The sequence below is a fragment of the Triplophysa dalaica genome, chromosome 1 (genome assembly GCF_015846415.1).
Source record: "Triplophysa dalaica isolate WHDGS20190420 chromosome 1, ASM1584641v1, whole genome shotgun sequence".
NCBI classification, from domain to species: Eukaryota; Metazoa; Chordata; class Actinopteri; order Cypriniformes; family Nemacheilidae; genus Triplophysa; species Triplophysa dalaica.
In genome coordinates this window covers 27,139,611-27,165,711 of record NC_079542.1, presented here as the reverse complement: position 1 = coordinate 27,165,711, position 26,101 = coordinate 27,139,611, and the positions used below count along the sequence as shown (strand labels likewise).

At 37.9% G+C, this 26,101-nt stretch overlaps 2 protein-coding genes across 6 annotated transcripts in view; one reads left to right on the top strand and one right to left on the bottom strand.

Moving 5' to 3' along the window:
* The window catches only part of znf638 (zinc finger protein 638), a 37,915-nt gene extending 29,809 nt beyond the window's left edge, over nucleotides 1–8,106 (bottom strand). The window contains exon 1 of the mRNA XM_056731029.1: nucleotides 8,019–8,106. The gene's annotated coding sequence lies outside the window, so the exon portion shown is untranslated. The remainder of the gene's footprint in view (nucleotides 1–8,018) is intronic.
* A 7,057-nt stretch (nucleotides 8,107–15,163) lies between these two features.
* Nucleotides 15,164–25,602, top strand: tkfc (triokinase/FMN cyclase). Of its 5 annotated transcripts, XM_056751672.1 has the most exons (16): nucleotides 15,173–15,587; nucleotides 15,779–15,968; nucleotides 19,957–20,249; nucleotides 20,471–20,549; nucleotides 20,623–20,712; nucleotides 21,445–21,479; nucleotides 21,574–21,658; nucleotides 21,731–21,820; nucleotides 21,986–22,102; nucleotides 22,810–22,926; nucleotides 23,472–23,609; nucleotides 23,694–23,800; nucleotides 23,904–24,007; nucleotides 24,165–24,198; nucleotides 24,664–24,756; nucleotides 24,831–25,601. In XM_056751672.1, exons 1-16 carry the CDS (start codon nucleotides 15,579–15,581, stop codon nucleotides 25,002–25,004), a joined length of 1,755 nt encoding a protein of 584 aa, XP_056607650.1. In that variant the 5' UTR covers nucleotides 15,173–15,578; the 3' UTR covers nucleotides 25,005–25,601. The 5 variants fall into 5 exon arrangements, 4 of the variants coding, with proteins under 4 accessions (XP_056607651.1, XP_056607650.1, XP_056607652.1 ...); XR_008907069.1 differs by lacking the exon at nucleotides 24,165–24,198 and having other exon boundaries at nucleotides 15,164–15,587; nucleotides 24,831–24,970; XM_056751673.1 differs by lacking the exon at nucleotides 21,986–22,102 and having other exon boundaries at nucleotides 15,172–15,587; nucleotides 24,831–25,602.
* The last annotated feature ends 499 nt before the right edge of the window (nucleotides 25,603–26,101 follow it).

Genomic DNA, 26,101 nt, shown 5'->3' with positions numbered 1-26,101 from the left:
AACAATGAACAATATCTTTTTCAACATTAGTGAATTCATAATGCGTTATCAAATAATATAAATAATAAAAAATATTAATGTGAACAGAGATAAATTGATTTATTTAAAAGTGTATTGCCAAATGTTAAAATGTATTAACACCCTATGTTAACAAATATAACCTTATTGTAAGTGTTACAAAAAAGTCAGTAGTAAAACCAAAAACAAATTTGAATTAAAAGTTATATTATTATGGTCAATACTTACAGAAAACCAATAAATCCAGGATGCAAAAGTGGACCAAACTGTCACATTAGAGCTGTAAGAAAAAAAAATATGTTACTTGCTGAAATTTTGAAACCATTCTGTTTATTAAATACATTTAGGATAGCCAAGCAAATATTAAGCAAAATTATCATTTAAATGTTTTCCCTTTATGCATTAATATTAAGAGTTTAGATATTTGGGATTGCATTTTTGGTAACATACCGAAATAGTATGGGTGAAGCGAAATTCAATGTGATTTTGAAAATGCATTTCCAAGCTGATTGCGCTCCTCTCTCCGACGTAAAGTGTCATTACGTAAAGGGGGAGCCAGCATCGCTCGTTACCAAAGTGTACGTGCAATGATTTGAGTCTTTGAAAACTTTTTTTGTTTTAAGTGTTGTAAGCAACATTGCTACAAATATGCTACCATATAATACTAATTGGCTAACTGAATGTAAAACACTCGAAAGAACATCATCTCTACTTTTGGTGATACCGTAATAAGTAAACACTAACACCGCAAACCCATTTATTCACATAGTACCTTAGTGAAAACAGCAGTAATCTGTAAAGATCGCACTCATTTCAGTTAAATATTACGTTTCACTTCGTGTGGAGCAGTTTGGTGCTGTGTAGGCTACTTACAGTGCCTTTGTTATTTCACATGCGATTTGGGCCGAGTGAGAGCGTGAGTTAGAACCTGAAAGCGTGTCGAGTCTGGTCATTAACACACAAACTATGTTGATATTCATATATCCAACAGAATTTTTACATTTAAAAGAAGACGCAAATACCGATTAGTGATTGATATGAAAATGTTGTTTTTTGCACGTGCACAGCTAATTCACGAGTCAGCCTATCATACTGTCGAACTGAATACTGCTGCTACTTCTCCCTGCCCGTGAATGAACAGAGGAAAGCCAAGATAAGCGATCCTAAGCTGGGACACCAAGACCGAGCTCGCGAGGAGTCTTAGTTCAATGGGTTAACGGGAGTAAATTGTTTAACGGGAGTTTATCTATTGCCAAATACAAGTCATATCCTACCTTTCCATTGTAAACGAACTTCAACAATTCGATAGACTTCGATAGACAAAACCCTCATAATTAATTAAGTGGGTTTTGTAAATCGGGTTTAAGCAGTTGGTGGACATCTAGTTTAATTTCTGAGAGAACATTTTTCTCTCTCATTCCACGTTTAAAATAACATTGTGACAAACTGTAATGCAAAATACTAAAACTAAATAATAGCTTTGCATGAAACACATAAAATAAATCAGACTGCAAACTTACCGAACTGCCCGAAATCGAATTGAATATCCTCCTCTTGCTGCAGCCAGGAGTTGTGCTCTGTGATTTGACATGATTTGACGTTGTTGCGCACTTTTTGCCTGGCACATTACAGCAAGTCTACAGCGAGGTCAAAATATACTGTAAAAGTTTCCCGCTCAATCAAAATTACCCAGAATGCATTATGAACTGCAGTAGTTTACTATAATATATAAATACAGTATTGTACTGTGGATTTTTACAGTAATGTGCAGCTAAATCTACAGCGACATCTAACAGTGTAGTATCAGCTGGTGTGTTCCTCTAATAAAAGCGTAATATTGTAAGCTATTGTTTCATCCCCCAGTCTGAGATGAGTCTGGTTCTTTCACCCCCTAGGCACCTTCTATTTTAAAGCATGGACACACAGATAACGGCACACACACTCATGCAATTATGACTCCTATAATCTTCTCCGGCACATGATCTCAGAATGTTGCTGGCAAGGCATTTGATTGCAACAGTGTCCTAAAATATGTTTCACCCTCTTTGATGCTGTAATTTGATTTAATGAATGTAATTAGATCCAGCAATGACCATGCCAAAAATGTTGCATTAACGCAGTGTTTTGACAATTCTGAAAGAAACCAAAAAGGATCAGCATAACAGGATTCAACTGAATCCATGACTGAAAAACACTTTAGAGATCCATGATTTAGATCCAGTTAGTTCTTGCATTAAGTCTCACTAGATCTCTCAAGAAAATCGTCTTGTCCATTACTCAGTGACAGTCAACAATCACAACACAGATACAAAGACCAAGGGGAAGATTAGCAGAAATGAGACAAAATAATAATAAAATGAGCAGTTTATTAAATAATCTTAGTTGCATTTCAATGCTTACCATTTCATATCTAGAAATATTTTACCAAGCCGTGAAAAACTTTGACTTAGATTGGAGACATTACTCTGTGCTTGTGAAGACAATACAAACCCAACACAAGATTAAACAAAATTAATGAAGTGATGTAGAGTGGGTATAATGAGTAAGATAAAACCAAATCTAAGAATGAGTATAATATCAAGAAGTGAAATACAATATGTTTGTCTGTCCTTCTGAATTAGAATTTCAGTCACCTCTCAGATAACACACGCAGAGTTAACCATGTGTGCCCAGTTAACAAACATGCAACATTTCCAAAGGAGGAACTCATAAATCTTGTTAATAGCCATATAGATACCCAATACTGCCCATCTGTGGTCAAAATGGCAATAAAACTGAACCAAGGCCAAGAACCAAAGTCAAGCAAGCATACACACTGAAAGTGTATAATGAGTTTGTTTCTGGTTTTTATGAAATTTTAGATATTTAAGCTTGTAATGTTGTTTTGTACTGTTAAAAAACAACTTTCTTGTATTTAGTTTCTGATAACAACCATTAACCATAAACAAGTTTACTTCGGACAGGAAATAAATCCAGCCAAGATCTCTGAGGATTATTCTTAATCGACATTCCTTTCGTCGTCTCTGTGCTTGTTAAGTCATGACGTAAGGAATAGGGTTTGCAATACTTTTTAAAAAATAATAATATTCATATCTCCACTAAGTCATTACTGCAGTTGTGCTGCCTGATGAAAGTAAATGTTGATTCAATAAGTAACACAAAAGATAAATTATATTGTTTATACATCTTATTTAGTTTACAGAAATGACGGGTTGTTTGGATAGTTGTGTTTGCCGTTTGGACATTACAGTACACCATCATGAAATACCCACACAGAAGAAGGGCGGGTGAAAGAAAAATGAAACCATAATCTCATGGTAATTATTTTTTCAACGTCCAATCTAGACCCTTAGCCTCTGATAGTGAGACCTCAAAAAGAAACAAACCAGCAACATTACAATCTTTTTAGACTCAGAGTCTAAACAAGCAATGGGACCACCTCCGCAGCATATCAAAATAATCTACCAAACAATAAGTGTGAAAGGCTACAGTGATCAGGATTTGAGCCTGTGTCCTATTAACATGCTCAGTAAAACTGTACCAATAGAGTCCCCTATATTGCCCGCAAAGTAATAAACTACTGTTTTTGTGTCCTATGGTCATTCAATGGCATCAAGTCAGGATGATGATTATGCCATTAAGAACACGGTGGAATGGAAATACAGTGATGTGGTTCTTTCAGGAATGAAAAAACAATTATAAAAAAAGAAATGAGATATCACATTGTGTTGGGATAGAAATAGAATATCAGTCAGCGAGGAATATTGGGGATGGAATCAGTGGTGTAGTCTACGTGATACGCAGGTATACGCCGTATACCCACCATGTCAAAGGATTTCCGTAAACCCACTTAAAAAACGTGAGGATACGTAACAACATCGTTTTGTGACAGAACTTTCATTCATAAATTCACCCCGTCTGTGTTGCGATTGCGAATCACTAAAGTTTTTGGACCATTGGGGCTTCCGTGGCCTGTGACCTGGATCTGACGTCACCTACCAAGGAAAAGCAGTTGCTTGGCGGTCTTTTTCGGCGCAAGTTTTAAATTCATCTCGAGTGCCTTTACATCGCAAGACTAACGTTATTCTGAATCTTAATTAGAAGATATAAAACTAAAGCAGACTCAAAGTACACTCTTTGAGTGTTTTCGGAAGCCTGACCCTAAAGCTACAGCAGCTTCGGGTGACACTTCAGCTGCAGTAGATGACACGATCGTTACAGAAACTCCAGAAAATGAGGCTGATGCTATCGTAAAGTTACCTGGTAAGTAAAGCTAGCATACGGTACATTGTAACAGTCAAACCTGTTAACATGTTTTTTTTGTATTGTAATTATACTACACACCTTGAGGGGGCAACAAGGAGTAATACTCTCAGGTATAAAATGGGTGTAGAGAGTAGAAGTAGTAGATTTGTAATGGAGGAGTAAGCATGCCTTACGAAACCAGACAAGCACCTAGTCCTGATTGGGAAACTGAGAGTTTGATGCTCAATCGGAAGTAAGCATTGTTTATTTTCTTATGTTGACTGGTTGGTGTATGAATAGTTATTTTCTTAATGTGGTTATTTTTTGTAGAAGGACTTCACATTCTGTGGGATTTGTCTTTCTGTCGCACATGCCTGTATGGACTTTTGTCTGAGAGCTTCTTTCCTCTGTCGATCTGTTTCATAGTGAATGGCAGGAACAAAGTGCTCCAGTGCACTACAGTAGAGAGATAACGCTTCACTTCTCTGTCCATCCTGATCCTTCTGAACGGCCTGTAACACCAGCACTTTGGCACTCTGGAGGCTGTCGACACTCGGCATGTGTTCAAGGTCAACAAAGGGATGCAGGAAGAACTCTTCAAACGTGATGCGGCCGTCTGGATCTCTCTCGAGCAGCCGAAGCAGCAGATCTCTACAGTCAGGAGGAACACGCATGCCAGACGGCAGCTCGACGGGTTTGTCACTGCGGATTTTCTCTTCTAGTTCAGCAAATGAGCGAGACGCAAACGGAGCTCGTCCAAATAAAGCCTCGAACAGAATGACCCCCACAGACCACAGCTCTTCATATGCAGAGACGCTTATTTGATGTGTATTAATAGTGGTTGGTGTATGAATATTTATTTTCTTAATGTGGTTATTTTTTGTAGAAAGACAAATCCCACAGAATGTGAAGTCCTTCTACAAAAAATAACCACATTAAGAAAATAACTATTCATACACCAACCAGTCAACATAAGAAAATAAACAATGCTTACTTACGATTGAGCATCAAACTCTCAGTTTCCCAATCAGGACTAGTGCTTGTCTGGTTTCGTAAGGCATGCTTACTCCTCCATTACAAATCTACTACTTCTACTCTCTACACCCATTTTATACCTGAGAGTATTACTCCTTTGCTGCCCCCTCAAGGTGTGTAGTATAATTAAAATACAAAAAAAAACATGTTAACAGGTTTGACTGTTACAACATGTTATCATTAAACGTAACTGTAATAGCAGGGGATTGTTGGTATATTTAATTTTATCCAGAACTGGCTAACTTCACTACCGTTAGTGTGGTGGATCAATTAATACGCCAGAAGAGGGGAGTGTGTGTGTGTGTGTGTGCGTGCATGCGTGTGTGCGTGCGTGTGTGTGGTAAACAGAATAAAAATTGTATATCTCCTTATTTCAGATGATGAGAGAAATGAGAACCCCTGGCCAGCCTTGTGGACTGAAAGTCAGGCTAGGGAATTTAAAAACAGGCATCCTTGGGTGGGAGTGGAGGGACAGAAAGTTAGGTAGATATCAGCTGCTCAGCACACATGAAAATGTTCGGCCAAAAATGGCATTATTGGTTTCGGGCCGAATAAAAAGAATAACAGGCGAAAATGTAAACCGAAATTGAATGTCACCCGCCCCTCCCAACCGTGCGCAAGCGCTTAGGTTTCACTCACGGTCGAGCTGTTATCACGCGTCTGCCTATCAAAGATTGTCATGTCAGCGCAGGACCGGCGATCTCCTGCCCCCCTTGCAGTGATCTGAATGATGATGTGACTGAGTGTTCGTGCTGTGTTATCAACATTCCAATTTATTATAAACAATAAAAGACAGTCAGCTCATAAAACCTGTGCTCCAGGTACCATATTCATATAGCATATCATATTCATCATTCTTAAAGGTACAGTTCACCCAAAAATGAAAATTGTTATAATATCCTCACCCTCAAGTTGTCCCAAAACTGTATGAGTTTCTTTCTTCTGTTTAACACAAAAGAAGATATTTTGAAAAATGTTGGTAATCAGACAGTTGGCAGCACCCATTGACTTCCACAGTAGGAAAAAATATAGACTATGAAAGTCAATGGGTGCTGCCAACTGTCTGATTACCAACATTTTTCAAAATATCTTCTTCAAAATTGGAATGTTGATAACACATAAGCAGTCTTTAATAATGCTCTCAATTACATGTAGATGCATACTTTATGCATTAGTGAGTGTGGTGGTGCCATGGGGTGTCGCTCTGGGATATGTGCGTATGAGGCTGGGAGGGGGAAAAAGCACAGTATACTCACTACAAAAAGCTAGACTACACCACTGGATGGAATTCATAAGAATGTCTGCTGTGGGCTCTTCAAGACCATCGTCCGACACAATCAGTGGGCCTCAGTCATGAAACATTCGTAAATATATAAGTAAATTCCGAGTAATTTGCGCGTAAAACAGACCTACCCGAAAACTTGCCTCCGGATTCAAAAATACTTCGTAAACATCAGATCTCATAAAATGTGTGTATGTTAATGAATTCGTAAACAATCATTCGTAAACAGTGCGCGCATGCATGCTCACTCACAATTAACATAATCCCCGCCTATGAATTACAGCTACGCAAATTACGTATCTAGTAATGCTGGAATCCTCTGGACTTGCATTCTCTGGTTTAGCAAAGGTATATTGCATAAATGGATAAGATACAATGCTGTATGCTTACCAATAACTTAATCAATTAAACTGTGTCTACCAAAGTGTTTTAACCAGCTAAACTAATAATACCTGGTGCACTTCTGAAAAGGACCAGTTTATGGCGCCTGAGAACGCTTTGGAGGCTCTGCGCGAGTGCGGGTTTAGCGTAAAATATAGTCTTGCGTATTATGAGATGTATTTTCTGCCAATTCGAAGCCTAACCAGGCCGTCAATCCGCGTGGAGTTATGAATGGATTTTAAAGGGAACGCAGACGATAGACTGGTGAGGCTTCGAATTGGCAGAAAATACATCTCATACTGCGTGAGGCTACTGAGAGACTGACCGCCTGTGAGTGTTTTTGGACGGGAGAGGGGCTCACGGCAGCACCCGCTGCTCGTTGTGCACAGTAGGCCTAACTGCAGAGTGATTCGTGCTTTCGAGTCTCCAAACACCACAAAAGTCTCCAAAAACACCAGTAAAAGTCGCTGGATTTGTCGCTTTTGACAAAAAAAAGTCGCCAGGAGATTTGTTTGTGTTATAAACAGTGCTTGAAGTGGGGGACTAACAAGGTGGCGGTACTCTCTTTGCATTGGCAAATCATTACATTTTAACAGTAAAAAACTAAACTTGGAGATATTGCTTCGATTTTCTGAATTTTTCGCATCCGTAGCAGATATTTTAAGGGGTGTTTTTGACAATTGAGAGCCAACAAATGACGAATATGAAAAAACGAATACGACAGTTTCGGACTCAGTCAGGGTGCAAGGACCTAAAACTTTTGAGGATTGGGCAGCTTCTCGAGGAGAAATCAAACAAATGAGCGCTGTTTTCTAAAGTCTATGAGCGCGGCACACACATATAAACTAAATTGACATACTGCAGTTAAATTTCAAAATGTGGTGTTTTTATATTTATAATTTTTGAATACAGTTCAGCAACATGCATCACACGACTTGACGACCAAGAGAGTTGACAATTGACCATCACTTAATTTACCATCACCTCACGATTGAAAATGTGACACTGATTTCATATGACAGTTCAACAAACAAGTTAATAATATTAAGTCACTTACATTTTAGAGGAAATAATGACTGTTTTGGTCTATTTTAGCAGCGAAAATAGATCCGATGAATCCAAACAAAGATCACAGCATAGCGCATCTCACAGCAACACTCAGTCGTGTTTTGAATGATTCAGTGTTTTGAACGAATCGGTTGAGTCAAAGGTTCGATGACTCATGCACAAACATCTGTCTCATTCTTGATGAATTGGTCGTTTGAACGAGTCGTTTGAATGAAAGACTCAATGACTCGCTTAATAAAACCGCTTATCACCTGCATTTGTGCTCACTATCCACAAACCAATCAAATTGGTTCAAAACTCTTTGTTTTAAATCAGTCCAAACACATTTTAATTTTTATTCAGGAGTTATTTATATAAAAATCTATAACTTTTTATGACAGTAGTTTAGTGATAAAAAAGTGCAATTTTTTTCCCCAGTTTTTTTCCCTCCCATCCTGTAGAGTTTCCCTCCCCCTTCCCTTTCCCTCCCATCCACCCCAACACCCCCCCCCCCCCGGTAGAGTGTCCGCGCCCCACCGGTTGAGAACCACTGAAATTTTAACGTCTTTACTGAAAGTAATAGTCAATATGTCAATATGATGTCATACGCTGACGCACTGACGCAAAACAGTCTGAGCGCTATAGCTGAAAGGCTGCTTAACGCTTCGTGACAGTGTACTGTCTGTGTACTGATATTTTGTAGAAATGCAATGATATCATGTGATTTATATAATTCAGTTCCATGTAGTCTTGCAAAGAATTAAGGTGTTAGATTTTTCTTGATTTAACAACCTGGATAAATTAACAATGGTTAGACTCATTAATATTAATATAATTCATCAGAGATTATTATCATTATTTTTCAAATTGTGTTTTCTGTTTTATACATGGATACGTGTTATTTCCCTTTCATATATCTTTAAAGACTGTGTTTATATTGATGCATTAATGTTCATATGTACTAAATATTTTAAGTGACAAATGCTTCTGAGAATGGGTTGATGGATGTAATAAGTTTTATAATGTTTTATCCTATCGTAATTCGCAGTACTAGTGCATTTGGTCGAGTTCGGTAATTTAAGTTTAATTAAAGTTGTGTTGAAGGACAGACCAAGCGTAAACGGGACTCTCGCTGGACTGTGAACTAGGAAGAGTAGAATGGCGCTGCACCACGAGCGAGATGCTGCCGAGGATATTTCACTCAGAGAGTTTAACTCGCTTCTAGCTTACTCTTTATGGACAGTGATTTTGCTGCCCACTGACAATCTTAAAGTGTTGAGTGGAAAAATAGACTTTAAACTGTGCTGTGAGTTTGGGCCTGTATAGCTCATTTTTACTCCAGTTAGTTTAGCTAGACAACGCACACATAGTATCCTTTCTCTACGACTAGACGCCGGTTTCTATGGGGAACAAATCATCGTAACGGCCGGAGTCCGACGACATTGTGGATTACAACCGAGTCATCGCTCACTAAGGAAGTGGTAGGATTGTGTTCACTCGCTCTCCGGAAAGAGAGTACTGAAAATATCGAGCTCCAACAAAAAAGCGCGCCAACGTTTACGCTTGCAAGCTGTATGTTTTAAGAGACTAAAAGTAAAATTGTACTTAGAAAAGGTTTTATGTCTTCAAGAAAAAAGTCAGTTAGCATCTCAACCCTTTTCAGAAGAGCCTGACGTTAACTCTATAGCTCTAGCGCTTGTTTATTAAAGTTTGGGCTTCTAATAACGTCTTTATTTGGTAGATAATAGGTTTTGATAGCTTTGTCAATGTTGTCAATGGATTATTGGACGTATTTATGTGCGATGTAATCTTCTTTAACTTACATGGAGCACAGAAATGTGCTGCAACTAAGCGTGTTTTGTTGTTTTATCGTAAACAGATATGGTCAAAAAGTTGTTCTATGATTTCATGAGTGGCAAAATAACACAATGAGGAGAACGTTGAGATTTCAACATTTCTGAAGGTAGTTACAGAGAGGTAGAATTTAGGTGAGTTGAGAAAGCTAAAATCATTAAATCACCTCACATATGACCATGTGTGACGGATGTTAATGAGTATATACTCAAAATATTAATGTATTTCACTAAAATCCTGACCATATAACAAAATCAATACAATAAGACCAGATTTTCAATGAATCTCATTCACAGTTCAACATAGTAAGTTACCCATTTTACAGGTTAAGAAAAATCCAAGATTGATCAAGTCTTAGACATTCTCAGAACAGTATGCTGTCTTGTACAGCACACCATAAACTGGGCTATTTTATACTTCATGAAATTCACATATTGTAAACATTTCGCCGTAAACACAATATTTTCATTCAAACAAAACCCCTTTTAAAATAAAGAAAGAAACGACCCTGATCTCGTCACAGAAGACCCCACTCCCTGAGGATGAAATGACTCTGTGCCATGGACTCAATTAAGCGACTAACCCTTTTAACAACCCTTCCTGCACGAGTCCTAACACCCTGTGTGTCAGTAGGAATTTGTGCTTGTGTGTCAGGAATTCTGTTAGCATGAAAGTCATTTACAGTTTCTATTTGTGGGTCAGAATTACTAGCGGGAGCTTCAATCTCTATGTCAGACACTTGATCAGAACACCTTACAGCCTCAATTTCACTGGGATTTCTTCTGTCACTTCGACTGTAGACTGAACAATCAGATTCCAGAACATCATCCGCAAACTCTTGACCTTCAGTCTTTTCTTGACCCTCAAGCAACCATAACATTGTTCTATCATCCAAACTCTCCTCTTCCAATGAGTCGGCCAGTTCAGACACACAAGACACACAAGACTCACTCTCCATATTCTCAGCATCAAATTGCATATCCTTGTCATCTTGAGTTGATTCAACAGGTAGGAAACTGATGTCAAGAATCAAATTTCGATGCACCACTTTGGATTTGCCTTTCTCGTCAATCAGTTTCATTCAATATGTTGATCTGAAGGTTACGATCCTCTACAGCAGGGTTACTCAAATCTTACCCTGGAGGTCCGGAGACCTGCAGAGTTTAGCTCCAGCCCTGATCAAACACACCTGAGCAAGCTAATCAAGTTGTTCAGTATCACTAGAAAATCACAGGTATGCAAGTTTGATCAGGGTTGGAGCTAAACTCTGCAGTGCTCCGGACCTCCAGGGTAAGATTTGAGTAACCCTGCTCTACAGCAATGGTCACCAACCCTGCTCCTGGAGATCGACGGTCCTGCAGACTGTAGCTCCAACCATGCTTCAGCACACCTGTCTGTAATTATTAAGCAAACCTGAACACCTTGATTAGATAGTTCAGGTGTGTTTGATTGGGGTTAGAGCTTAAATCTTCAGGACGGTCGATCTCAAGGAGCAGGGTTGGTGACCACTGCTCTACAGTATACACAGTTGGATCCGTTTTATCAGCAAGCTTTTTCTTTCGTCTTTCACTTTTGTTTGCAAGAAGCACTCTGTCTCCGATGTTCAAACACTTGCCCTTTACCTTTCGATCATAACACTTGGCTTGCTTTTCCTGTTGTTTTTTTACCTTTTTTTGAGCAAGACATGAGTGTTTTAACATAGCTACCAGGGTCATGCAACGCTTGCCCAAACATGACATCAACGGGTAGCCTAGGAATGCAACCGAACATCAACTGAAATGGCCTGTAACCAGTAGTCTCATGTACTGTGGCATTATATGGAAATGTCAGCGTCTGTGTCTGCTCAGGCCATTTGCATTTCTCCTTGAGAGACAAAGAGCAAGCATACCACCAAGAGTCTGATTAAACCGCTCTGTCCTACCATTTCCCATGGGGTGGTATGCTGTAATGTGTGACTTTTCAACGCTTGGCAGCTTGAGCAGCTCTGCTATAAGAGTACTTTCAAAGTTGGCTCCTTGGTCCCAATGAATGCGTCTAGGGAAACCATAAACACAAAAGACATGATCCCACAACTTTTTTGCAATCTGCTTTGCTTTCTGGTTCACACACGGGAAGGCATGGGCCAACTTTGAGAAATAATCCATTGCTTGTTATCCTCAGCCCTCCAAAAATCCAGACACACTAACTTCATAGGGGCAGAAGTTCGAATGCTCTGAAGTGGGGCTCGTGCGGATGGCTCTGGTGTTTTGGCCAATATACATCTCTGGCAACATTTGACGCACTCCCTTATGTCATGTTCCATTCTAGGCCAGAAAAAGCGCTGTTGGGTTAACTGGAGTGTTCTTGGTTGTCCCTGATGTCCAGCAAGATCATGCACACCATTTAAGGCTTTAGTCTTGAGACTAGAAGGAAGTACAAGCTGGAACCTCTTGTGATGGCTTAAAGCAGCGGTTCTCAACCCTGGTCCTTGCACCCATCCCCCCCCCCTCGCTCTCCGCATGTTTTTTGTATCTCTCTTGTTTAACACACCTTATTTAAATATCTCGCTCATTAGAAGAGAGCTCAATGAATGAACCGCGTTCCGATTGATGTGTTCCCTGAACTGTGTTCATTGCTCTCTAATTCCTGCACACAGGAAATCGGTTTACGTTAATTTAAGAACACGAATTTGCGCAACACTACTGCCTGCAGCGTCTTCACACAGACAAAACCTACTACGGAAGATTGAAGGGTTATTTAACCATGATCTTGAGATTTGCGCAACATTATGCCCATTTTGATTTGGAATTATGGCAGAATATCTAGTGATGTTTACTTCGCAGGGCTCTTACAGGCGTATTGAACAAACCTCCGAAGCGGTAGGAGAAGCATACAAAATATGCAGAGCGGGGGGGCGCGAGGACCAGGGTTGAGAACCGCTGGCTTAAAGGATCCTTGGAGACACGGTAGACTACTCCATCCTGAATCTTCAGCCGATCCAATTGCTTAAGAAGAATTAGAGCCTTGGCATCCATTCTATATTTTCTGAATACTATACTTTTTGGTGTTCAGTGTTTTGCTTTTACTCTTGTTTGTTTTCTTTTAATGAATCTGGCACTACATTTTCTTGACTCTGTGACAAGCTGCATGTTATGTTTGTAGATGTCCGAGCAGCAGAGGTGAAGCAGACCTCCCGTCAGAAAACATCTCTAAGCGCTGTAAAACATTTGACTAATAAGTAAAACCACAAACATAAACACTAAAACCATGACCAAAAATATTTAAACAGTCGTTTAGTTGGACAAAAAATACTGTATAAACTGAAATATTGTTAAATATTATCACTCTTTAAATTAGATGTTTTTTATGTGAATATATATAGTAAAGTGTTATTTATTTCTGTGATATTAGGCTGAATGTTCAGCATCATTAGTAAATTATTTAGTGTTGCATGAATTTTTTTTGAGCAGCAAATCAGCGTATTAGAATGATAAAAAAAGCTATGTAAGGTCACAAAACTCTGGACTATTCAGCTGTGGGTCATGACCGAAAAGACAAGATCCCGGATACAGGCGGCCGAAATGAGCTTTCTCCGCAGGGTGGCTGAGCGATCCCTTAGAGATAGGGTGAGAAGCTCGGTCACTCGGGAGGAGCTCAGAGTAGAGCCGCTGCTCCTCCACATCGAGAGGGGACAGCTGAGGTGGCTCGGGCATCTTTTCCGGATGCCCCCTGGACGTCTTCCCGGGAATGTCTTCCGGGCATGTCCCACCGGCTGGCCTGGGAATGCCTCGGTGTCCCCCCCGAAGGAGCTGGAGGAAGTGTCTAGGGAGAGGGAAGTCTGGGCATCCCTGCTTAGACTGCTGCCCCCGCAACCCGGCCCAGGAAAAGCGGAATAAAATGGATGGATGGATGGACTTACATTGCATTATTCGACATATTTTTGTTTCTAAGGATGTGCAATCCCTGCGATTGTACCCATGACCTTGGCGTTGCTAACGGATCACATATTAGTGATTGTTTAAACTGCCATGAGTGGTTTTCAATTGCGCACACAATCTAACATAATTTTTAAACGCATAATTAGATTTTATTTATGTCACAGACACCCGATGGTAGTCAAAACCATTGTAGTCTATCTGTCCCTCCAGGTTTTCATCCCACCTCTGCCTCGTTTTCGATTTTAACATGGCAGCGGGTTGAAATAAGTCTATAGTCACAGATTTGTCAACTGTCCTAAGCATTATAGTTGAGCCCTGTGTTTGGTGGGCACCTTACAAAGTTCATTTTGGCTACCAGGTTGCCGTTGGCACTACGTTGGAGACCCCTGATCTATAATGTCTGATGTTGAGGTAGGCCTAGTGTAGTTTTAATAGAAATGTTATACTCTGCTGTTTAAATCGAAGATAAGACTATCAATAATGAAAAATGAATTATCAGGTTAAAAGAATAATCTAATGCATTGGTTTCGTTCCCCATTTTGTGTGGGATTGTGTGGGATTAGACAAGCGATGGAAAAAAACACAGCATTGATGTATTCATAACCGACGTGTATAGAGTGTATTTTAGGCTAACGTTTTGGGAACGTTCCCCTTACATTAGTTTCTGGTTCCCAGAAAGTTTTTTAAGGTTTGTTTTTGGTTATCTTTACTGAAATATAACGTTAGTTTCATGGTTTCTATAATTTTAGGGGAACGTTCTGGGAACCAGAAATTATTAGCTGGGAGTATCTAATAAATAAACACTAGTATCTAATTTTTAGGTACTATTATCTAATGATTAAGTACTAGTAACTAATGGATAAGTACTTGTATCTAATAAATAAGCACTAGTATCTAATTTTTAGGTACTAGTATCAAATGAATAAGTACTAGTATCTAATTTTTAGGTACTAGTATCAAATGGAATAGTTACTAGTAACTAAAAAATAAGAAATAGTATCTAATTTTTAGGTACTAGTATCAAATGAATAAGTACTAGTATCAAATTTTTAGGTACTAGTATCAAATGAATAAGTACTAGTATCTAATTTTTAGGTACTAGTATCAAATGAATAAGTACTAGTATCTAATTTTTAGGTACTAGTATCAAATGGAATAGTTACTAGTAACTAAAAAATAAGAAATAGTATCTAATTTTTAGGTACTAGTATCAAATGAATAAGTACTAGTATCTAATTTTTAGGTACTAGTATCAAATGAATAAGTACTAGTATCTAATTTTTAGGTACTAGTATCAAATGGAATAGTTACTAGTAACTAAAAAATAAGCACTAGTATCTAATTTTTAGGTACTAGTATCAAATGAATAAGTACTAGTATCTAATTTTTAGGTACTAGTATCAAATGGAATAGTTACTAGTAACTAAAAAATAAGTACTAGTAGCCTTAAAATAGATACCTGTAAACGTCAAGGGTTAAATTACAAAATTGCCATAACCGGCCCTAAGAATCGAACTGGCAACCTTCTGATCACGAGTCACGAGTCAGACTCTCTAATCATTGTGCCACGACGGCCCAAATTCATTGATAATATTATAAGTGTTCATGGCAATGTTTGAGTATCTTAATTGTAAGCATTAGAACGCTTCATGTGGCTTATTGTGTGTACATATAACATTAAAATATAAAACGTACAATATCACAAGCATTACATTGGGAAGGACTATCCACATGGATGTGTCATGTGACGTCATCCTCGTCCCCGCGTGTATGCGGAAGTGATCAAAGGTCGTGGATGCATGATGGAGGTATGTAACGGTCTGACACCTGTATGAGTCTCAATAAACTATTTTGCAATAAAATGCGTGTTTACAAAAGCAGCGGTTTAGAAGAATATAACATTATTAAACGTTGTATGGGTTTATAAATATACTGTGCATATTTTTTTATTGATTCATTCGTGGGATAATGTGCCATAATTAGATGCATGCACTTTCAGGTGGGGAGAAAATTGCTTAACTCTGTGGATAAGTGTGTGGACGATGCTCTGGAGGGCTTGGTCAGGAGTAACGCGAGTCTAGTGCTGTTGCGGGGACACAGAGTTGTGCTCCGGACTGATCTGGAAAACATCAGGGGTAAGGTAGCACTTCTCTCGGGAGGAGGATCTGGACATGAACCCGCACATGCAGGTAATACAAACATGCGGAATATAAACCTTGCCCCTCCCACCTGCTGTCTTGTCTGTTTCCCAGACACGCACATGCTCGCGCGTGCTCGTAACTTTTTCACAAAAAATGAGAAGGGGGAGTCTGCAGACCTGGAGCATGCAGTTTTAGGCCCCAGGCAGTTTTACGCCCTATGCAGTTTTAGGACCCTGTTGTTCCTTATTTCTCCAGTAGGGGATCGCTGTTCATTATGAGCCTCCAGCAAAGACCTAACAGATAACTTCGTCGTCTATCACGAGTTAAAGGTGTGGTAAATAATTGTTTTTCTAAAGAAATGGCCCAACATGCATAGTTTTTTTTAAACGATTAATTGACATTGTTATGAATCAATTTAAACATCTTAATATATATATATATATATATATATATATATATATATATATTTATATATTATATATATATATATATATATATTATATATAATATATATAATATAGATATGTGTGTGGTAATTTTTGGTGACCTGGAGTGTGTGTAATTTAAACTCAAAGACAATACAATATATACTTATTGGCGACCAGGTCAATGTTGTGTCTGGATCAACCTTAGCTAACCACGTGTTATGCCAACTCAATATCTCTTACTCATTTTCATATTTATTTTCTTTATAATTTATTCTCATTTTGTCTCTGTAGTCAATGTGAGATGGCCTTTCCTGGTAAGATATTGTTCTGACCCTGTTAACTTGCATTATATATTATAAATAAACCATTTCAGTTTAGCTGCACACGTATTCAAGTTTTTTTTATAAAAAAAAATCAACAATTGAGCACCAACAACCACAAACATGTTCAACCTCAAATTGAAAACATAAGTCCCATGTGGATCTTGATTTGAGTTGTGAAAGAGATAATCCAATTATCTATCGTACATACAATGTACCTCTTTGATATTTTCCATTTGATATTTTAACTTAATCATCTGGGTTAAAATGTATGTGCACCTAATGTGGGTTTTATCACGTTTGTGATTGTTAGTGCTCAATTAATATTGTATCTTTTTTTCTTAATAGTAGTTGTTGGCTGGCTAATTAGGCCTATTACGTTGTGATATTATTGATCTCATTTGTAATAATACTTGGAAATAATTAAAAAAATATTAAATGATCATGCAGTTGTACTGTCTTGTTATTTCAAAAAGTTTTAGAAAAATAAATCTCTATGAACTTGTATGAATCAAACAGCAGGGGCGTAAAACTGCATACTCCCCTACTGGAGAAATAAGGAACAGCAGGGGCGTAAAACTGCATAATCCCCCTACTGGAGAAATAAGGAACAGCAGGGGCGTAAAACTGCATGCTCCAGGTCTGCAGACATTATTAAAATACATTAAAAAATACACAAAAATGCTGTTACTTTAATATAAAGATGATTGGTGTGCTGTTGTTACCTTAAAGTCACCAAAAATAACTGACCATTGGACAGTTGGTATAGGCCTACCTATTTTTTGTTGCTGACGTCATGTGGCGAAGACTTGTTGTCGAGAGGGGAAGAGGAGATTTTAATTAAAGATTACAAGTGCAAATTAATTTGAAAAAAATGGTGTGCACGGATAAATCGTTTATAATAATAACTGGAACCCTCTGTTAAACATGTAGTATTATCATGTTTGATTGTATGGTGACTTTAAGGATATATACTGTACACATGACCACATTAAATACTGTAGTATAGTACTGTAGCAACCCAGAAAGTCCCACTCGCCGAAAACCGTGCAGGTTCAACCCGGTCCCACTCCACGATCGACAGCAGAAAACAGAGGAACAACCAGGGAAAATAGTAATGGCATGTTGTAACATTATTCCTCTGTTGTCCGACATCGACCACAAAACAAGGCCCAACCGGACCACACAGCCCCAGCAGATGAATCCCCCCAATCACAACCAACGAGCCCCCCCACTCACCACAAACACCCACCCAGGAACCTCCAATCAGTGGCACTGAATGCTATTCCTTCAAACTGCTGACATGTGATGTAAGTTTAGCATTAAATACCAAGTATTGTAACTTCAGCATTAATGTGACAAGTAGTCCGTCTTTGCTCTTGGTTGGGGATGGAGTGGTCTGAGCTTGGAAGGTCAGAAGGCCGTATTTCTCTTGGGTGGTGGTGCAATTGCCTTTGATGGAGCTGGGATGGTCAGTCAATCTGCAGCTGTTAGCTGACGTAATCTCTAGTTGGGGATGGGCATGTGTCGATCATCTGGACCTGGCGGAATTTCTCCCTACCTCGGGATGAGTATCCCAAGGCGGATGCAGAAAGAGAATAATTAGCGTAGCTGCTGTTCATTAACTATGCAATAAGTGAAAGCTTGGCTGAAAAGATGTGTCTTAAATCTAGATTTAAATTGGGAGAGTGTGTCTGACCCTCGAATAGTATCAGGAAGGCTATTCCAGAGTTTAGGTGCTACGTATGAGAAAGCTCGTCCCCCTTTGGTGGATTTTGTTATTCTAGGTGTTGTCAAAAGTCCTAAGTTTTGAGATCTTAAAGAGCGTGATGGGTTGTAACGTGATAAAAGCTTGGTTAAGTAAGTAGGTGCTAAACCGTTCAGGGCTTTGTAAGTAATTAAAAGAATTTTAAAATCAATGCGATACTTAATGGGTAGCCAGTGAAGCGATGATAAAACTGGGGTTATGTGATCGTATTTTCTTGACCTAGTAAGAACTCTGGCAGCTGCATTCTGAACTAACTGTAGTTTGTTTATTGATGATCCAGGACAACCACTAAGTAGAGCATTATAATAGTCAACTCTTAAGGTCACAAATGCATGAATAACTTTTTCTGCGTCAGCAACACATAAAATATTTCGTCATTTGGCAACATTTCTAAGGTGGAATAAGGCTGTTTTTGTGATATTTGAGATGTGATTTTTAAATGACAGGTTGCCGTCTAATATAACGCCTAGGTCTTTAACTGTATTTGTTGGAGTAACCGTGCAGCCTTCAATTTGCAGGTTGTAATCTGAGATATTCTGTTTACGTGTTTTTGGTGCTATAAGTAATATTTCTGTTTTGCTAGAGTTTAAAAGAAGGAAATTACTAGTCATTGAATGTTTTTTGTCTTCGATGCACTCTGCAAGTTTGGATAGCTTGAAGGAATCATCTGGTCTTGATGAGATATATAGCTGAGTGTCATCTCCATAACCGTGGAAGCTTATTCCATGTTTTCTAATAATGTTGCCAAGGGGCAGCATGTATATGGAAAACAGCTGGGGTCCTAAAACCGATCCCTGAGGTAATCCATAATTTACTTGCGTGAGATTTGATTTTCGTTATACACATTCTGTAGTATTAACTATAGTAAATTGATAAACTAAATAAGTTTTATACTTAATATTTACTACGGTAAGGTTCCAAATAAAATGGTATCTACTAGTATTTACTACAGTTTACTTGATACTAACGTTAGTTGTGAAGGTGTGCAAAATAATAGAAAAATAGTAAAACAATAGTAAAGGCTACCCTTTTTTCTAGCTACCTTCTTCATTTCACCGTTTCAGTCTTTTGTGTTTGCTCTCCCTGACCACACATTTTTCCACAACACCACAGCAGAATGTTCATGTAAAGTGAATAGAGCTAAATTGACTATTTTTCGATTACATTTACATTAAGTCATTTAGAAGACACTATTATTCAAAGCGACTTACAAATAAGTTAATATAAGGACAACAAAAAGCATAAGTGGAGTAAAAACTGGTCACATATAGCCTACCACAGTATACAAAGTTAAGGATTTTTTTATGGATAGAAAGAGTTGAAAAGAAATAGAAGTCAATACTAATCAGTCAGGTGTTGACGGAAGAGATGTGCTTTCAGCTGATTCTTAAAGATGCCTACATAATCTGCACAAAAATAACAATAAATGTTCCTCTGTTCAAATATTTATGGACCTCACTGAACTGGAGTGTTGGCAACACTGATTTCCTGAACCCAGATTTTCTCTCTCACTAAAACAGGTTACATTGGCATGGGAATGCTGTCAGGGGCTGTGGCGGGAGCAGTATTTGCTTCCCCTCCTGCCGGTAGTATCCTTGCTGCCATTCAGGCTCTGTGGAGTCGAGGTGCTTCAGGAGTGCTGCTTGTGGTAAAGAACTACACAGGTGACCGCTTAAACTTTGGCATAGCTGCAGAGCAGGCCCAGTCACAGGGCATCAAGTTGGACATGGTGATTGTGGCAGATGACTGTGCCTTTACTCAACCCAGCAAGGCCGGCCGGAGAGGCTTGTGTGGAACCGTGTTAGTTCATAAGGTAATTTACCGATCATCTCGAAGCTACAGTTGCTGTAGTCATAGTCTACATGAAGCATTGAAATAGCACTGCTGGATGATTTAAAGAACAGATGATATCATAGATACACAATAATGAGAAGTATAAGATTGATGATTTAATGAAGGTGTGTATTAGAATTTCTGTGTTTATTTCCTCTTATCTTTCACTCCTTTTTTAATATGTGCCATGTTCCCTTTTAGCTAGCTGGAGCACTGGCAGAAGAAGGCTGCCCATTGGACACAATTGTAGCCCGAGTGAATGAAGCGTTAAAAAATATTGGTGAGATTTAGGAAGTCTGAATGTCTGGCTACATGAGATGTGTTCTTTGCTGTGAACTTTGTTGTTTTAACAGGAACACTCGGTGTAAGTCTGTCTCCATGCAGTGTCCCTGGATGCCTTCCATCTTTCCAGCTTCCAACAGGAGAGATGGAGCTGGGGCTTGGTAGGTCTAAATTAATAATTTACTTATTTTGATGACATATTTACAGCGGGGAAAATAAGTATTGGACACATCAGCATTTTTATCAGTAAGGGGATTTCTAAGTGGGCTATTGACACAAAATGTCCACCAGATGTAGCCAAATATTGAATTCATACAAAGAAATCAGAACATTTAAGTATACAAGTTCAGTCATAATAAATAAAGTGAAATGACAGAGGGAATAAGTATTGAACACATGAAGGTAAGAAGGTGCAAAATGGCATAGAAAGCCAGTCAATCACCTGACCTAAATCCCATAGAAAATCTATGGAGAGAACTGAAGATCAAAGTTCATAAAAGAGGCCCAAGAAACCTTCAAGATTTAAAGACCATTTGTGTGGAAGAATGGGCCAGAATCACTCCTGAGCAATGCAGACGACTGGTCTCTCCATACAAGAGGCGTCTAGAAGCTGTAATCACCAACAAAGGCTTTTCTACAAAGTATTAAAAAAAGTGTGTTCAATACTTATTCCCTGTGTCATTTCAGTTTATTTATTATGACTGAACTTGTATACTTAAATGTTCTGATTTCTTTGTATGAATTCAATATTTGGCTTCATGGCTACATCTGGTGGAACTTTTGTGTCAATAGCCCACTTAAAAATCCCCTTACTGATAACAATGCTGATGTGTCAAATACTTATTTTCCCCGCTGTATATGTTGAAATTGGCTTTACCTGTGTATTTGAATAGGGATGCATGGAGAACCAGGTATTTGGAGATCAAAGGTTAGTTCTTTCAATGTCTCAGACACTCTTGAAGGAATGTGCAATGCCATGTTCTGTATGCTTCTTTGGGATTGAGGGAATTGATGTTCTTCAGGTGGCCTCTGCTAATGAAGTTGTGAAAACTATGATCAGTCACATGACTGATTCCTACAACAAATCACATCTGCCCCTGAAATCAGGTAAGATGTTTAATTTGTCAGTACAAAGTTATTCCAAAAGCCTGTATATTTAAAACTGTATTTTTCTCACAGGAGACAGCGTTGTGCTATCTGTAAATAATCTTGGTGCTCTCTCGTGTTTGGAAATAGCTGTGGTCACGAAAGCAGCGGTACACTTCTTAGGTGAGAACTAAAAAGCAGAATACTTTTAACAATAAATGTGTGTATGTATTTCATGTAAAATACAGAACAGTATATACACCATCTGTTACAATAATAAAGAGGTTGAATTCAATAAAAAACTATTTTATTATAAACATTAATTTAAGTGTCTTTGGTCATTTTTAGAGGAGCATGGTGTACTCATTGTCAGGGTGATGTCAGGATCGTTTATGACATCATTGGAGATGGCGGGAATGTCTCTTACCTTATTAAAGGTTGATGAAGAGATTCTCAGACTGTTTGGTGTGTTTTTTTTTTTTTTGCAATGATCCCTTTACAATATAAAATATTAAAGATTATTAGTTTACATTATTCAAGTAAAGTATGTTGAAACAAGATGTAAGATTATTCCAGTTTTGAAATAAATCTATTTAGGAAGTGGAATCTGTCATGACTCTGCCGCATCATGTCATGTTTCTCTTTGCCTAGTGGCGGGATCATGACAGAATCCCATGTTTTATGTGGAGAGAGACTATTTTGGGACTTATGGCTCACCATACATTCTCCAGTCTTGTCATTTTTCCTGCCCTGTTGTTTCCTCGTTTAGTGCTTACTATTAGTTCATGTGCCGCACCTGTCCCCAATTAACTTTGATCCCCTATAATGCCCTTGTGTTTTCTGTCCTGTGGTGGTTCATTGTTGCTTGTGGTGAGTTACTGTCAGTGCAGTGCAGTGCAGTGCAGTGCAGTGCAGTGCAGTGCAGTGCAGTGCAGTGCAGTGCAGTGCAGTGCAATATGTTATCTTTAGTCTTGTTAGGTTTAGTTAGTCCGTGTTCCTGTTACCTGTCATGTTATACCCTTGATTGTTATTTTACTACCATGTGGGTTTATGTTTTGATTTACAATTAAATGTCTGTGTTAAAACCCCTTACCCGCTGTCTGCGTTTGGGTCCTCTATGCTTGCACCTCACCTAAACCCTGACAGGAATGTGCATAATGTCTCTCTTTTAGATGCTAAAACAACAGCCCCGGCCTGGCCCAATCTTAGCAGTGTATCTGTGAGTCGGAAAAATTTGTTTATGGAACCTGTGGAAAAATCTGCTGCACCTGCAGTTAAAGGGAATGAAGGTAAAAACGTTACTGAAGATGATGTGATATGTACATTTTAACATTATTTTAATGTCAATTTATGTGTGTTCTCTCTAATTTAACGCTGGATTAAGAATCGTCCCCAAAACTTTGGACTACACCAAATTAGTTAAACCGTAAAACATGGTTATATAACTTAACATTAGGCAATATGCAAACTTTAACATACTTCGAACACATAGAACTGTATATCTATGCAAAGAAATAAAAAGTACTCCTAAAAAAATATTTTAATCATATACAATTTACATCCTATTAAATTGAATGCTAAAGTGTTTTTTTACTTTAAGGGGTATCTCATAGGGACTGATCGTTTAAGATCACAGCCAAATATTATTTTATCATCAGTTTATTTCTTATATTATTAGACACTTCACATACATTGTAATGACTGTTTGTGAATAGAGCATTTACATCAATATTGCCCAGCACAACATTAAAAGAAAAAAGATAATGTACTAATTGTATATGTTTAAATGAATTCAGGTGTTTTGAACTAACAATGACTTGCTGGTAATGTACAGGTTCACTTGCATCCAGTATTCGGCACGTTTTGGAGTCGGTGTGCAGAATCCTTCTGCAGTACCAAGATGAACTCAATGCTTTGGACCGTACCGCAGGGGATGGAGATTGTGGGAACACACATGCACTTGCAGCTAATGGTAAAACTTACCAATAAAGTTAATGCAAAACTATGATTTTTTTGTGCTAATGCTTTATGGTCTTGACAATTTCGTCTCTCTCAGCCATTCTGGAGTGGCTTTCCATTAGCACCATTCCTGGGAATGCTGGGCTTCTTTTGGCAGATCTTGCTCTCCTGGTTCAAGAACGGATGGGTGGCTCATCAGGGGCAGTATGTGAATGCTTGTCAGATTCAATCAGTTACATCAGTGTCTGAGTTGATTAACTTCTCTTAAATTATAATTTATTATAACTCCTTTTGTCTTTTGTTTTAGTTATATAGCCTGTTTTTATCTGCTGCTGTCCCTCATCTCGCAGAGAGCTGTGATGGTACTAGCTGGGCCAAAGCATTGCATGCCGGGACTGAGGCCATGAAGAGGTTGGTGACATTACTTCAAGGCTGTGTAACTTCATTCTGTTCTTTAAAAAATGTTAAAGAAAAATAGTGGTTTAAATTCAGTCTGAACTGCTTGGTTGCAAACATGAGTTGTATTTTGACTTAAAAAGTCATTAAATATTGCTTTGTTTTCCAACAGGTATGGTGGTGCTGAAGTAGGAGACAGGACCATGGTATGAATGAGATTAAGAATTTTATTCTTCAACATGCCATGAAGCTGTCTCAGTTGTTATCGGAAAATAGTAAATTTAGATGATTAAACATACTCATGTGTTTATCCATGTTTGTTAATATGCTATATTTACTTGATTTTAAATATTTAATCGATAAGTATATTAACGGAGTAAACATTACTTTTAAACATTTTTGTTGATACAAATGTCAAGCAGCTTTTGTAAAATGATTAACTGTTACTTTATCATGTAACTGTTGTGATTGGTCCGTCCTTATCTGTGCCGAGAAATTAGTGCGATAAAAAAATAGAGGTCATTTCATGCTGGCTACTGTCTAAACTGCATATCTATACTAGAATCTAAATATGTAACTTTAAATAAAAATGCACTTTTAGTAAGTAAAATTAACAATTTGTATTTAAAAGCAAATCTTTTGGCACTTAAATTAAACTTTTTTTGTTATAGCTTGATGCCCTGTGCCCGGCTGTAGAAGAATTGAAGAAACTTTCCACAGTATCTCCTGGTGGTCATATGGATATACTGCAAGCCGCAGTGGAGGTACAAACTAACATTAAATTAAATAAAAGTTTACATTTGTTTAAAAAACTGTAATATTTGTTTCTGTATTTTAGAAAGCTGATTTGGGAGCAGAATCTACCTGCAACCTCACTGCAAGAGCTGGACGTGCCAGTTACATTGCATCTGAACATTTGACCCAGCCTGATCCTGGTGCCACAGCAGTAGCCATTATTCTGAAGGCAGTACTAAATGCTTTGAAGGGCGACAGGGAAAGAAGCAAAAGCTAACCATAGCAATGGTTTACTTGATGTCACTTATTGTAGACTATTGATTGGGCTGCTAAACATGTAAAATTATCAACTCTTAAATTAAACAACACTAAAATTGCCTAATAGCAAGACATGTTAAATGATAAAGGTCTGCCAACCGAATCGTATTAGTTTACTACTAAAAGCTTTTTCTCTAATGGATTTACTGCACATCATAAGATGTTTTTTTTTATGTTTTAAAAGCACTAAAAAGAGACTCTGAATGCAATATATGTTATATACAGTAGTCAACTGTGAGGTACCTGTTCTTGTCTAGGATAACTTTCATAAACTTTTTTTATCCACTTCAAATGTTGACTACTGTGTGTATATATAGCCTATAGTAGATCTAAACACTTCTCCTCAAACTTCAGTTTCATTTTTTAAAATCTCACATATATAATTAAATACTAAAGATATTAATTTAACATTTTGATTCTGTTATAAATATTTGTGTAGTGTTATAACTTTACGTCTTCTGAAGTGGTCTATACAACATAAACTTGTATTGATCACTAATACACCTGTAATTTTAAAAACATTAAAGGAAAATAAAAATTAATAAAGGAAAAAACGACTGTACTTGATTGTTGTGAGGACATATTTATGTGATTTATAAAAAATATTTGCACCAAAACATTTGATATGTAATTGAAATATGTGTTTAAATGCATCTGCATGGCAAGCAAAAACACTGCAGAAGGATTACTGTTATTCACATTCTTACACACATCATTACAAGGAACTTGATCATTCATGCCGCTTAATTTATATCTATCATCATGTTGACATATGTGTGCTTTGCTTCTAATTTTAATTCCTCAGAATGTGACAATGGAGACTTGCAGTACTGCTAATGATTAAATGACTTAAGAATTGATCTTTGTACAGGTTAATTGTCCTGGGTCAAAGTCCAACATACAGCAGAGAAAATAAGTATTTGACAAATCAGCATTTTTATCAGTAAGGGGATTTCCAAGTGGGCTATTGACACAAAAGTTCCACCAGATGTAGCCATGAAGCCAAATATTGAATTCATACAAAGAAATCAGAACACTTAAGTATACAAGTTCAGT